Source organism: Xenopus tropicalis, chromosome 7, assembly GCF_000004195.4.
Source record: "Xenopus tropicalis strain Nigerian chromosome 7, UCB_Xtro_10.0, whole genome shotgun sequence".
NCBI lineage: Eukaryota > Metazoa > Chordata > Amphibia > Anura > Pipidae > Xenopus > Xenopus tropicalis.
In genome coordinates, this window is record NC_030683.2 from 37055209 (window position 1) to 37068907 (window position 13699).

Here is a 13699-nt window from a genome sequence, read left to right on the forward strand (position 1 = left end):
AAGTAAAAGTGTTTTCTGCACCTTGCTTATTGAAGTTATTGAGGTTAGTGTGTCCATTAGTGGACAGTTTGTTAAATGGCAGGTTAGTGCAGATAACCGAGTAGAAGTCTGTAATTGGACAGGGGAGGAAGCCCACTGTTGCTCTTGTGCTACACTATTGTGAGAGGGAGGTACCTGGGAGGTGTATGGGTTGGGAGAAACCTGTATCAGTTGACTAATGAACGGGACACAGTGCTGCAATAAAGAGCAACATTTAGATCACAGCAAATTACGTCCAACTGATTGTGTGAAAGTGCGCACTTTTACATGTGCACCTGTACCATTGGTAAATTAGCTAATATTCTTTTTTGTTTGTGTATATACCTATATGGGTTGAAACAGGTCTGCAGCTGCAGATAAACATGGTTGCAGTGTGAATCCCAAGGTTTTTTTAAGCAGTTGCTCTACAAAATTCAGTCAGTAGTGGTTTTGGAGGCAGCCTATGGGGAGGAAACACTGTACTCATTAAACAGCTAAATCAGATACAAGCAAGGTCCAGCTTGTGTAACAGTAGCAATCAATTGGAAATACACACATTACAAATCCTGTTATGCAACACTATACAAATGTCTACTGTGCCAATATTAGGGCAATGGCACTTAGGGCAATTTCAGCCATTTTGCCTGCTGCATATTTTGAAGTAGCCCTAACAGTATATTGAACAAGCACTTTCAGGCTGTTGGCACAGAGGACAATGGGCACTTTGCCCTGTTTGTTTGAGCTACTAAAAATAGCGCCTTGTGCCATTGCTCTTATTGTTAACATTTACAAGTTTAGATATTGTAAATATTTTATTAATGTTTTAATACTGACACCTAGTTAATAGACTCTTGCCAGCCAGGTTTTAGAAAATGTTATATTTTTGAAAGTTTTTTAATTTACAGGGGATAGTTCCAAATTAAACCACTCTCAAGTTGTTCTTAAGCCCAAGTTTTATTTTAATTGGGATTAATTCTGTATTTTAAACATTTAATTGAAATTTGCATTAACTTTTAGGTTCCTTTAGTTGTTAGTCAGCGCCTTCTTTTTTTATTTATTATAGTTTTAAAATGATTTGCCATCGTCTTCCTCTTTCTAGCTTCAAATGAGGGTCACTGTCCCCAGCAGCCACAGTTTTATTCTTATTGTTACTTTCTACTACTTATCTTTCTATCAAGACCCTCTCCTATTTATTTAGCATCCTCTCATTCAGCCCACTGCCTGGTAACCAACACCTTTAAGAATTAGTTTGTAGAGATCATTGCCTCCATATCTTTGACTACAGAACATTTATTTGTAGTATAAGTTGCCTGCAGCCCTGCCTGGCAAAAGCTGAAGTGACCATCTTTGCTGCTGATACATCTACTACCCCACTACCAACAAACCTGATTCCAACCACTGCCTATTTGCTGCGGCTTTTTATTAATCAGTTTATATAGGGTTGGCATTGATTGTTTGTGGCTGGAATGGTGTTTAGGTTGCCAGCATGGACTGCCTCTTCCTCCAAATCAGCAAGCTCAGTCAGAAGGCAAGGATAAAGTGGAGGCCCAAGAGATTGTGGATATAAATCCATGCTTTTATTTACAAAAAAGTAGTACAGTGTTCTGGTGGGTTTGTTTGGCTACTAATAGTTACTTGTTTTGGCATATTTTCCACACACAGCCAATATTAATGTGTCTCAATAACCTAATTTAATTAAGTTGGCACCACTCTACACTCTAGAGCAAGGTGTTCTCCCTCTAGGGTTGGTTTCAAGGGATGCAAGATAATGAATTTGCTTGGTTTGCCATCTACCAGTCCCATAGAAACCACTTCCATATTATTGTTGCTTTATATATTTTTGTATTTGAATTGTATGATTGTAACAGTCTGTTTACATTCTTGTAGCAAAGCCTTGTGGACAAAGTTTCTCGACGGCAAAAACCTGACATGAACATGCTGTTCTTGAATATCAAAGTGAGAAGGCTGCAGTTAGTCAGTGATTCACTTGATGAGGTACCTACATCCCACTGCCTACTTATAGCAGCTATTTTGATTTTGCCTGCATTACTATTTGTCACTGAGGTTGCAAGACGTAGCTTCTGTGTGGCTGCTGCAAGGATTTGTTTAACCTCTGCAGTAACATGGCAGTTGGCAAGAGAATACAGCAGTTCTAGGGGGCATTTATAGTCCTTGGAAAATAAAGTTAATAAATAATATAAATTCTGAAATAATGTATGATTCCATAGTCAAAGTTTGCCATCTTCTGATTTACTGGGAAACTCCATAAAGTTATATTTTTTATTGATTTACATTGTTGTGTAGTTCAACCTGCTTCTTCCAAAAAGGATGGTAATTGAGCACCTACAAACAAACTACTGTTTTATATGAGAAATGTTTCAGTCTACTCAGAGCCATGAATGGCATTTAACCTCTTCAAAGTAACAGCACATTATATTTATCTACTACTAGATTTTACTGGTCCTTTAATTGCTATATTGTTATAGCTTATTTCCTTGGTTCCCTTTTATTAAATGTATCAAATCATTATAAGAGAATGTAGGGATAATTGACAGTGACCCCGAATGCAAGTGCTAGAGCACAAAAGGGTGCAAAATCACAGCCCTTATTGCTTATTCAAGAACTTGCATCTGGGGTCATGCTGCACTTTGCACCTCATGCTGGATTAAAAATAACACACAAGTTATAGGACTTGATGGGGTGGGATGCCTACGCTGCACACAGCTCTTTATTCTTGCTGTTTATTCCTTGTGCTTTAGACCACTAATGTATGTGAGCACTCACTCACAGGCAGGGTGCAAAGTGCTTGCCCTGCAAGTGATAAATGATGGGGATTTTTTTAGAGCTATAGAGGGAGCAGTCTGCTTCGTCTGTTGTTGCACCACTGCCTCTCGGCCAGTTACAGGTGCATATCAAAGATGTTAAAGGCCTTCATAATTTTAAATATAATTCAGAATTTGACAAAATCCTTTTTTTGTACAGAGGTACAGCTGTATATTTTATTGTTATTATAAGCACGGTACAGAGCTGGTTTGTAGCTGCTGAGAATAATAAGAACTTATTTTTCAAAGGCAGTTTTTAGCATGAAAATTCAACAATAAAATTATCACAGAACTTTCAGTGCTTTGTGGTTTCCCTGATTATCTTGTTTATTTTCTTAGCTTACCAGAAAAAGGGCCGATCTAAAGAAAAAGCTGAAGGTCACATTTATGGGGGAGGCTGGCCTTGACATGGGTGGCCTTACCAAAGAGTGGTTTCTCCTGCTCATCAGACAGATTTTCCACCCAGACTATGGTAATGTTAAGTATTAACTCTTGGAAAAACAGTAAAAATGGCTTTGAAAAATTCTTTATTTCTGAGACGATTAGGGCCAATTGCATTAATCTGAAATGAAATATATTTGTTCCCACCTAATAGCTCAGAACTAAATACATTCCTGGGTATAAATATGTACACCCTGTCATGTTTATCATATATTGTACAATTAAAAGCTAAAATACAGTGTTGTGCTTATATTTAACAGGCATGTTTACATATCACAAGGATTCAAATTGCCACTGGTTTAGCAGCTTTAAGTGCGACAACTATTCAGAGTTTCGACTTGTTGGAACTGTATCCTTTTTATTACAGTAAATGCTTTCTGTTAGAAGTTCTTTTCCCAGTACAATTCTAGCTACAATTCAGAATGGTTCTGGGATCTGGTTTTACAACTCAGCTTGTTTAAGTCAGTTTAGGCAAAGTTGAAACAAGCTGAGTTGGAAAACACCTTTATTTAACCTTGTGGTGGGACATCCATATTATTATACACATCCATATTATTTTGGGCAGATTAAAAGGGAAAAATAGAACAGGGCAACAGTGATTGATTAAAAAAAAAAATAATAATAATAATTACATTTATTTAAATATAAAACTGTAATGTACTTGATCCTGACTAAGATATTGTATTTTGTATTGTATATCTTTATTTATAAAGCGCTACTTATGTACGCAGCGCTGTACAGTAGAATTCATTAATACAGACAGGGGGGTTAAAGATAATGGATAAATACAAAGTACAACAATAAATACAAATAAATACAAGGTACAGTTGCAATAAGAGTCAGAAACACAAGATGAAGGAGGTCCCTGCCCCGTAGAGCTTACAATCTATATGGGAGGGTAACTAACAGACACAAATAGGCAAATATAAGTGCTATAGGTCACAGTGGGTGACATTACAGATATGAATCTTTATTGAAGGCAAAACAATCCTATTGGGTTTAATTCTTGTTATTGGTTTTTTTTTTTTTAGTAGACGTAAAGTATAGTGTAAAAAGGGAAAGACTCATTATCTGGAGAACTACAGGTCCTGAGCATTCTGGATAACGGGCCCCATACCTGTACAACCATTACAACAGAACAGTGCATGAAGCTAGGATACTGCACCACTTTCAGCTGCTCTTTGATACAAATAACTTAAATAGCCTTCAAACTGGAAGCTACTTATTGTTAGCTTTTGTAATACAACTAATTGTAAGTAGAACTATAGTTGTATTATTCTGGCACACCATCTCATGCCAGCCTCTATTACAGTGAGTTTCTTATATTCAACCAAGGCCACAAGTGTTATATAAGAGGGACTACAGGGCCACAATATGTAATTTTACAGAAAATGAGGATAGGATCATTATAACTTCTATTGGTGACACCTTCCCTCAACTTCTTGTTTACCAATAATCTTATGCTTTTTGCTGCTTTACATTGGCCTTAATTGTACCTACCATTCCAAGCTGATGGGTCTAGCTGTATATAACAGCATCACTTTAGATATCCGCTTTCCACCATGCTGTTACAAGAAGCTGCTGAGTCCTCCCATTGTTCCTTGTGACCAGAACATGCCTGTTGGCATTGCACCTGTCACTCTTGATGACTTGTATCAGATCATGCCAGTAAGTAATAAGCTTATAATGTGTATGTGGGTTGCGTCAATAGGCCAGTGAAGAGAATGCAACTGCTATTTTGGATAAGTGCTCCAGTAGTTCCCACTTTGAAAATGCTGAATATCAAATGCAAGTGCATTTGCATCAGTTTTGACTCATTGGATATAACTGCTGTGGACTCAGTGCACTGGAATTATGGGGTACTCCTCTTTAAGGGTTAAAAAACATGGTGTTTTGCAATCATAATTGAATGTTGCCTATATTGCTTACTGCAGTTGCATTCATAAATGAACTGTTTTGTGGTTTCTTCTGTCATCTAAAGAAGATTTAAGAGCAGTGTCCTATTTAGAATACGATTACATAAAATCTAATTCTAAGTGGATATTAGACCATATGACTTGCACAATGATTTCTAATTTCAATTTGAATGTATTCGTATATATACAATAAAACTGATTAGAGAGACAATACCTGTTTACAAAAGCTATACACTGTAAATCACTAACTACATTTGTGGTTTTTAGGAGCTGGCTCATGGGTTAAATGAACTTCTATGTTATGATGGTAACGTGGAAGAAGATTTTTATTCAACATTTCAGGTGAGTTACCATTAATTTACAGAGTGTACTTATAGGCCACCACACATTTTACATACACACAATACTATTGGACATTTACGTTCGAAGGGAAACTTGCTGGACCCTACAGGAAAAAAAATATATAAGGTTAGGATTAATATATGGTGCAAGTAGCATGTTGGGGGATAATCCAGGGGAAGCCATGCTTTGCAACCTCTGGGGTAAGGTGCAACGTGTAAAAATACCAGCAGAGAAAAGGCAAAATTTCTGCCATTACACTCATGGATCTATGCCATGTGTGCCAGAGACCAGCAATTTTTTGAAGATTATGACTTTGGTAGTGTTCCTTATAATGTTACAATGTCCCATTATTTTTTTTTTAATACCTAATGAAAATTGGACTATAAAGTGAATGAACAACTTTTACTTACTGTACTTAGTCACTTGTATTCTGTTGTACTAGAGCAGATGTCTCTTTCTATATCATAAGGAGTTCTTCATGTCTTTGGAGATTTGTAATGTTTTTTATTAAATTAATAGTTTTCATTTTTTCTAAGGTTTTTCAGGAAGAGTTTGGAACAATAAAATCATACAATCTCAAGCCTGGTGGAGATAAAATACCAGTAACCAATCAGAATAGAAAAGGTAAATATGACTATTTAATGACTACTATTAAAAGTATTTGGACACCTGTTCTAATTATTGGAATTAACCATTTATGGTACACAATAAAATTATATTTTTCACAATTCTGTAGTTCCTGCTCCACACTGGAACTAGAATTAGACAGAAGATGCACTTATGGTGCAACTGTTGGGGGGGGGTTCTAGGCACATATCTCTTCTGTTGCTACTCCTAGACCCCTTGTAGTTCACTTCTCCCACCTCCTACCGCTTGGGTTCATGCATAGTTTTGCAGTTTCATTTGCTTATGCGCAGAGCCGCTGGTGAGGTTGTGTTGTTGCCCAGGGCACTGTTCCTACTTTGTAGCAGTTGTTTGGAGAAGGCCCTTTTCTGTCTTAGCACCATAATACCTCTATGAACAAAGTGAGGCTCATACAGGATTTTACTAACACAGATGTGAAAGAACTTGACTGGCCTTCTCAGAGCCCTGAATTCAACCCAGCACCTGTGGAACGCTGATTTAAATCAGGCCTGATTGCCCAGCATTAGTGCCCAATTTCTTGCAAATAAATGGAGGCAAATCCACCAACAATGTTCCAACACCTAGGGGCTGATTTACTAATCCACGAATCCGAATGGGAAAAATTCAGATTGGAAAACTAACATTTCGCGACTTTTTCGTAGCCGTTACGACTTCCTTTTTCATAGCTATTATGACTTTCGTGAATTGTCGCGACTTTTTCATAGCCATTACAAATTTCGCAAATTGTCGAGACTTTTTCGTATTGAGCGCTCGAAAAAGTTGCAAAATACCGATCATTACGAAAAAAACGCATTCGGACGCTTTTTGGACGTTCGTGGATTAGTAAATGTGCCCCCTAGTGTAAGGCCTGGAAGAGTAGAATGTAAAGGCTGTTTTATCAGAAAAGGAGGACCAGCTTTATATTAGTATCCTAGGTTTTGGAATGAGGTATTGGACTGGCAGGTGTCCACGCACCTTTGGTTGGAGTATTGGAAATGATAGTGGCAGTAAGTGTAAAAATGCACTGACAAGATTTTGCTTCTCTTTACTTTTTAGAGTATGTCCAACTTTATGTAGACTTTCTCCTCAACAAGTCAATCTACAAACAGTTTTCAGCATTCTATTATGGATTCCATAGTGTTTGTGCTTCCAACGCATTAATGGTATGTGAGAATATTAAAATATTGTGCACGGTTGCGCCATAGCCATAAAATGTCTCAGTTGGGAATGTGTCTCCAGGTGGCTTCTGCTAGCTGCAATAATGGAGATGAGCACCCTGCACAAGTTATTTGTATTTCTTAATTAAAGAGAATCTAACCAAATCTATAATTACAATTTTTTTTTTAAAGTTACTTCGTCCAGAAGAGGTAGAAATTCTTGTTTGTGGAAGTCCCGAATTAGACATGCATGCGCTCCAGAGAAGCACTCAGTACGATGGATATTTAAAGACAGATGTCACTGTGAGGTGAGATGCACTCACTTGCTTTAAAAGCTGTTCATACCAAGCATCAAAAGATTTACTGGTTTACAGTACATAATAGGATGGATTTACTCAGAATATCAATTGAATGGTTTACATGTTAGTTATTACAAAGGTTAATGTGGCTCACAAAGTTAACAAACTTGTAGCTGACATGAAATAGGTTTTGTTGCTTTCTTCGGGTCAAGCAGTCTATTATGTCCCCATAAGAAGCAATGTAAATTATTTCCAGCTGCAATCAGAAGCTGCTACTCTCTAAATGTAGCATTAGCCTAGGAAAGTAGAGGCCTTTTCAGAGCCACTGACGCAATATTTGACACCAGAGGGCTTTTCTGTGCAAGTGATTTTCACCCAGCACCACAGAGAAACGTTTGTGCCATAGAAGCCTTATACTGTTCTAGTATTGAAATTGATCTTTTGGCCTTTGGATACATTATCATGCTGTATTTTGCTGGTACAATGTATCATTCAGGGTCGGACTGGGGGGTGAAGGGCCCACCGGGGCTTCCCGGCAAGGGTCAGGTCTGGGCCGCCCAGTCCGACCATGGTATCATCTGATGCTACAGCAGGCTAAATGTCAGCAGAAGGCTCGGAGGATAAAGCTGACCTGATTTTTATGCAGTAGCAGATCGTGTTTTAGAAAAACCAAGCTTGAAACATGTCTGGAGAAATCATTTGGGATAGCTGGTGTTCCATTAGAATATAGCACAAATCTATCTCAAGACTACAGACTCTCGGGGACAAATTCCATTAGTGAAACAAGTGGAACAGCATACTGTATATAGAGTACAGCAGAGTAATGTAATAATAGACACAGAGCTTGCCCATGTTTATTTAGATGTTTGCTGACCAGTAAATGCTACTTGATGATTGGTTGCTACAGGTTTATAGTCAAGTGGCAAACGTTGCACCTTTCAATGCATTATTCCATGTATGTGCGCTTTATTTATTTCGCTATATTTGGTTGGCTGGTGAATCTGTCCCTCACCAACCACCGAAACTGCATTTCTATATGGACTGTTTGAAAGTGCATTTTTTCTTGTTTTTATTTATTAAATGGTATTTTTGCATGAGAAGCACCTCCCCTTGTTTATCTCCAAGGTTATGGTGGCTGCTTTGAGAGGAGCAGTAAATATTTTGCAGGGAGTCCGCAGTCTCCATCGTATTGTTTGTGTTCCATTATAATTTACGACTGTTTGGGATACACACCTAGGGGCTGATTTACTAAGACACGATTTCGAATCCGAATTGGAAAAATTCTGATTGGAAACAAACATTTTGCGACTTTTTCGTATTTTTTGCGATTTTTTTCGGCGTCTTTACGATTTTTGCGTAAAAACGCGAGTTTTTCGGCGTCTTTACGATTTTTGCGTACAAACGCGAGTTTTTTCGGCGTCATTACGAAAGTTGCACAAAGTCGCGATTTTTTCGTAGCGTTAAAACTTGCGCGAAACGTCGCGCCTTTTAAGTTTTAACGCTACAAAAAAGGTGCGACATTGCGCGCAAGTGTTAACGCTACGAAAAAATCGCGACTTTGCGCAACTTTCGTAAAGACGCCGAAAAACTCGCGTTTTTACGCAAAAATCGTAAAGACACCGAAAAAATCGCAAAATTGCCGATCATTACGAAAAAACGCAATCGGACGCATTCGGCCCGTTCGTGGGTTAGTAAATGTGCCCCCTAGCCTTATATGATTTTAAGTGTTTAATGGGGTGTTTACCTTTAATATGTTATAGAATGTCCTATTCTTTCAATTGGTCTTTGTTTTTATGTTTTGTTTTTTTTCAATAGTTTTTTTTTTTTGTTGTTTGCCACCACCTTCTCCTGCTTCAGTGGGTGTCACTGACCTCAGCAGCCAAAAAATGATTGCTCTGCGAGGGTACAATTCAATTGTGATTGTTACTTTTTATTACTTTTCTTTTTATTTAGGCCCTCTTCTATTCATATTCCTGTGTTTCTCCTGTGTTTGCTCGTTGCTATGTTGCCCTAGCAACAAGATAGTTGCTGAAATTCCAAACTGGAGAGCTTCTGAACAAAAAGCTAAATAATTAAAAAAAACACAAATAATAAATAAAGACCAATTGCAAATTGTCTCAGAATAGCATTCCTTACATTACACTTAAAGTTAAGGTGAACTGCCCCTTTAAGGTTTATCTGTATAGTCAAAATTGTTGTACAGCTTTAACTGTCAAATAATCACTTATTATGGCATGTGCTCCATTGCAGATACTTCTGGGATGTTGTTCTTGGATTCCCACTTGAGCTACAAAAGAAGTTGCTACACTTTGCCACAGGAAGTGATAGAGTACCAGTGGGGGGGATGGCTGATTTAAATTTCAAGATTTCAAAGAGTGAGACACCCAGTAACTGGTAATGGTTCCTGTTATTCATTTGTGCAGATTTCTACTTTCAGATATTAAAGGGGAAATTGTTTTGCGTATGGATATATATTGATGAAAGGGGCTCATCTCTGCATCCAGGTGACTAGTAGCTACAGGAAGGGGGTGGGGGAGTTGCTTGGATTAATGTGTATAGAAAGCTTGGTGTATAAAAGGCTAACTTTTTGTAGGTCATTTACAAACACATCCACTAGTGCAGTTGCAATGAAGTGAATGCAATTCTGTGTGTTGATGGTGTTTATTAAAGGTAATTGCCTCTAAACACACTCGTTGCACTTCCATATAGTCTGTCCCACCTTTTCTTCAGTAGTGCACCTATTGATGCAAGGGAACCCTGAAGCAAACGCCACCCTGAATGTGGTGCTAATTCTAGGGTTCCCACAGTGGCTTGCTTACAAGAGGTCTTATACCTGTCGCCCAGACATAAAAAGCTGTATATTTTAACTCCTTTTCGAATTAAACTTGAAACCCCATTTTTCTTAATTAAAACATCCATACCTGTTATACTGTAAGCTTGCTTAAAAATCTCAGTTGTCAATCATATTTTCTCCACCTCTATGCCTCAGGCAATTACTTTTACTTTCCATTCAGCACTTCCTATATGTCATTGCACTCCTCACATTCCCCCTCGCTTCTCGCGGACTATAATGTGTATCCTGGACATGCGCATCAGGTCCCCCATACTGGTGCACAAACAAGATTTTGGGGTGATGATGTAAAGCTTGCCTTAATAACAGTGTCCACAAAATAGTGCTTGCTGGGATTGTGAATTCCAAGACTGAAGGAAGCACAATTTATATTATTTATACAGTGCCTGATTAGCAAAGCAAAACTAGTAAAAATGAACTTGGAATTATTTCTTAGTGTGGCAGGTCCCCTGTAATAGGTGTAGCAAGTAGGTGCCAAATAACAAGCAAATGTCATATAAATGCAGATTAATGAAAATGATGCAATCCTGACTGACAAAATTCTGATCGCAACTTGTATTTGATTTGTCAAAACACAATGCAATGTCACTTGTTTACTTGCATCAGACACAATTATGGCAGGTAACTTCCCCTGGCAGCGATTACATGCAAGTTCTGGGGGAAAATCTGCATTGTGGGTAAACTGCACTTAGCACACTACATTTGCATTCTTAACTCACTCCTTTTTTTGCTTGTATTTAAAGGTGAAGTAAAGGTAAAAACTAAGTAAGCTTTATCAGAAAGGTCTATGTAAATACAGCCATAAGCACTCACAGAAACGCTGCTCTGAGTTCTCTGTCAAAAGAAACAGGATTTCTTGTTTCTTTTTTTTTTTTCCCTATGCCAGAGTCTGCGCAGCTCTCTCCTCTCCTGCTCCCCCCTCCCTCAAAAATGCTAAGAACTCCCCCCACCCCCCCCCTTAGGAATGCGGATCTGAGCCAATCAGCAGAAAACTTCCTCATAGTCTTACTAACTGTGCATGTACACCGGTCTGGGTCTTGGTGCAGGAGCGAGGCATTATGGGAATTTTCTTTACAGAGCTCAGCGGTTTTTTATTCCTATGAGACTTCTGATTATCTGAACGGGAGAAATATGGGGAGACTAAAGGGCACTATTTAGAGAACTGAAAGTATGCCTGCAGCTTGAGATTAACTTTATTAGCTTTTCCTTCTCCTTTAAGGTTTAAATGCCTGTATAGTAATGTCTACGAAAAACCTTCCCATATTTGGACTCAAAAATAAAGTAAAATAACTAAAGGTTTTAACAATCTAATGGACGCTTATTGTGATGTAGGCTGGGGGTCCAGCGATAGCACTAAGCTAGAATTTCTTTATTCTCTATGTAACAGACTCTTCAGCTAATTTAATCAGATTTAATCATCTCTGTCATTTCCTTGTGCAGCTTTCACAAAGTTGTATTTTTATCTTCAAAAAAACATCTAAATATATTTGTAACTACTTACACTGCATTATTTCCCACATAAATCTGATGTACTAGATGTGTTTAACTCTTACTATTCTAAATTGCTGCTCACTCAAAAGAAGTGTGTGTGTGTGTGTGTGTGTATATATATATATATATATATATATATATATTATAATGTTGCTGTTCACAGTGTGTGTCCTTTGGGAATTACGATTTGAATAAAGGGGCTTGTAAGGGTGCTTCACACCCCTTTATAGTATGGCCAGTTTGAAGTGAATTGTAAGAATACTGTTGTCATTCTGTTCCTACCAGCAACCATATCAGCATGAACATGGACAACACCTACGAAATATCTTATTATATTTAAAAGGTCATTATTAAATGCTGAAACCATAATTATTAGTAATGTTATTAGTAATGTTTTCTCTTAATAAAAAGGTCAGGACAGAACTGGGCCAAGTAGTATTGGTACTTATGGTGATACTACTTGGCATGGCTGTGGCTGAAAGCCCATTCCCTTACCTGCCAGCTACCTTATTGTACCTCGTTGTGCCAGGGCACTGGAAAAATTTGTAAATGATTTTAAAAATATTGGATTTTTGTAACATTTGTTTTGCGTTTCCTGTAGGTTGCCTATAGCACACACTTGCTTTAACCAGCTTTGCCTGCCTCCATACAAGACGAAGAAGGAACTAAAACAGAAGCTGACAATTGCGATTTCAAATGCTGAAGGATTTGGCCTACAGTAGGACAGTGGCAGCTCTGCTACAACATTGAAAGTTTCTCAATTCCTCTGTCATTTTAATTTATTTTTGTACTACTTTGCACTGAGAGCAGCAGAGCAGACTACTCGTCCAAATTTTTATTTTGTGCCTCAGGTTTCTGACACAATAGACTGATAGACCTTAAACAACATTGCCGAGAGGTATTCGGAATGCTCGTAACCTGCTTGTGAGCATATTTGCCATCCTTCTTGCCATCAGATGTGCTGAGAAAGTGTCTTCGCAACACTGTTTTACTAGCAGGTTTAGGTAATGGAGTTTGTATTTGAAGATTTAGGCACATATTTAAATGTTTTCCTACAAAACTTTATGCAGGTCACTGAAGTTGCCAAATTGACCATTATTCTGTCGCTAGTTTACTATGCTTTACTAAAATACAGTAAAGCTAATATATTTATTTTAAAAAAAAAAAAAGGGAATATATCCCCTTAGGGCAGATGGGTCTGCTTAGATTTTGTACTTTTACTGTTATTAATGAAGGCAGAAATTGCTTAATCCTTTTGTGTTGTGCTTAAAAACACAAAATACTGTATCTATGGTCTGCATATAGGTTTACTCTGACCTTGGTTAAGCAGGCGTAGCGACATCCTTTTCCACTGGCATTTGTAGTTTGCAACAGCTAAACTGCTTGTGGTTGCCAGACCAATGAACTTTGTTTTTTTTTATACCATTATGTATCCATATTGCATATTGTCTGCTTTACAGCTGAATAGACGGAGCTGGGCCAACTCGGCTGGGTGCCCTAGGCAACACAGCCGTCCACCTCACCCACGCAAGCATGAATGTTAACATCGGGGGGGGGGGAGTAAAGAGCAGGCAGTAGGGAGCTGGCCGCACTGGGATTGCAAACAGGACTCAAGGGCTAGCTCCCCGCTACTGTTGCCCCCTAGGAACATGCCTCTTCTGCCTACCCATAGTTCAGACATGTGGATAAAGGGCATGATTTCCATTGCCGTTTCTCTGTTCCTGTAGTAATCTGGGAA

At 38.2% G+C, this 13699-nt stretch overlaps 1 protein-coding gene across 1 annotated transcript in view; it reads left to right on the forward strand.

Moving 5' to 3' along the window:
• The window catches only part of hectd2 (HECT domain containing E3 ubiquitin protein ligase 2), a 71785-nt gene extending 58655 nt beyond the window's left edge, over positions 1–13130 (forward strand). The window contains exons 12-21 of the mRNA NM_001112937.1: positions 1906–2013; positions 3180–3312; positions 3542–3630; positions 4791–4949; positions 5465–5539; positions 6076–6163; positions 7220–7326; positions 7513–7628; positions 9870–10013; positions 12563–13130. Of these exons, the coding sequence (NP_001106408.1) occupies positions 1906–2013; positions 3180–3312; positions 3542–3630; positions 4791–4949; positions 5465–5539; positions 6076–6163; positions 7220–7326; positions 7513–7628; positions 9870–10013; positions 12563–12683 (1140 nt within the window). The 3' untranslated portion in view covers positions 12684–13130. The remainder of the gene's footprint in view (positions 1–1905; positions 2014–3179; positions 3313–3541; positions 3631–4790; positions 4950–5464; positions 5540–6075; positions 6164–7219; positions 7327–7512; positions 7629–9869; positions 10014–12562) is intronic.
• The last annotated feature ends 569 nt before the right edge of the window (positions 13131–13699 follow it).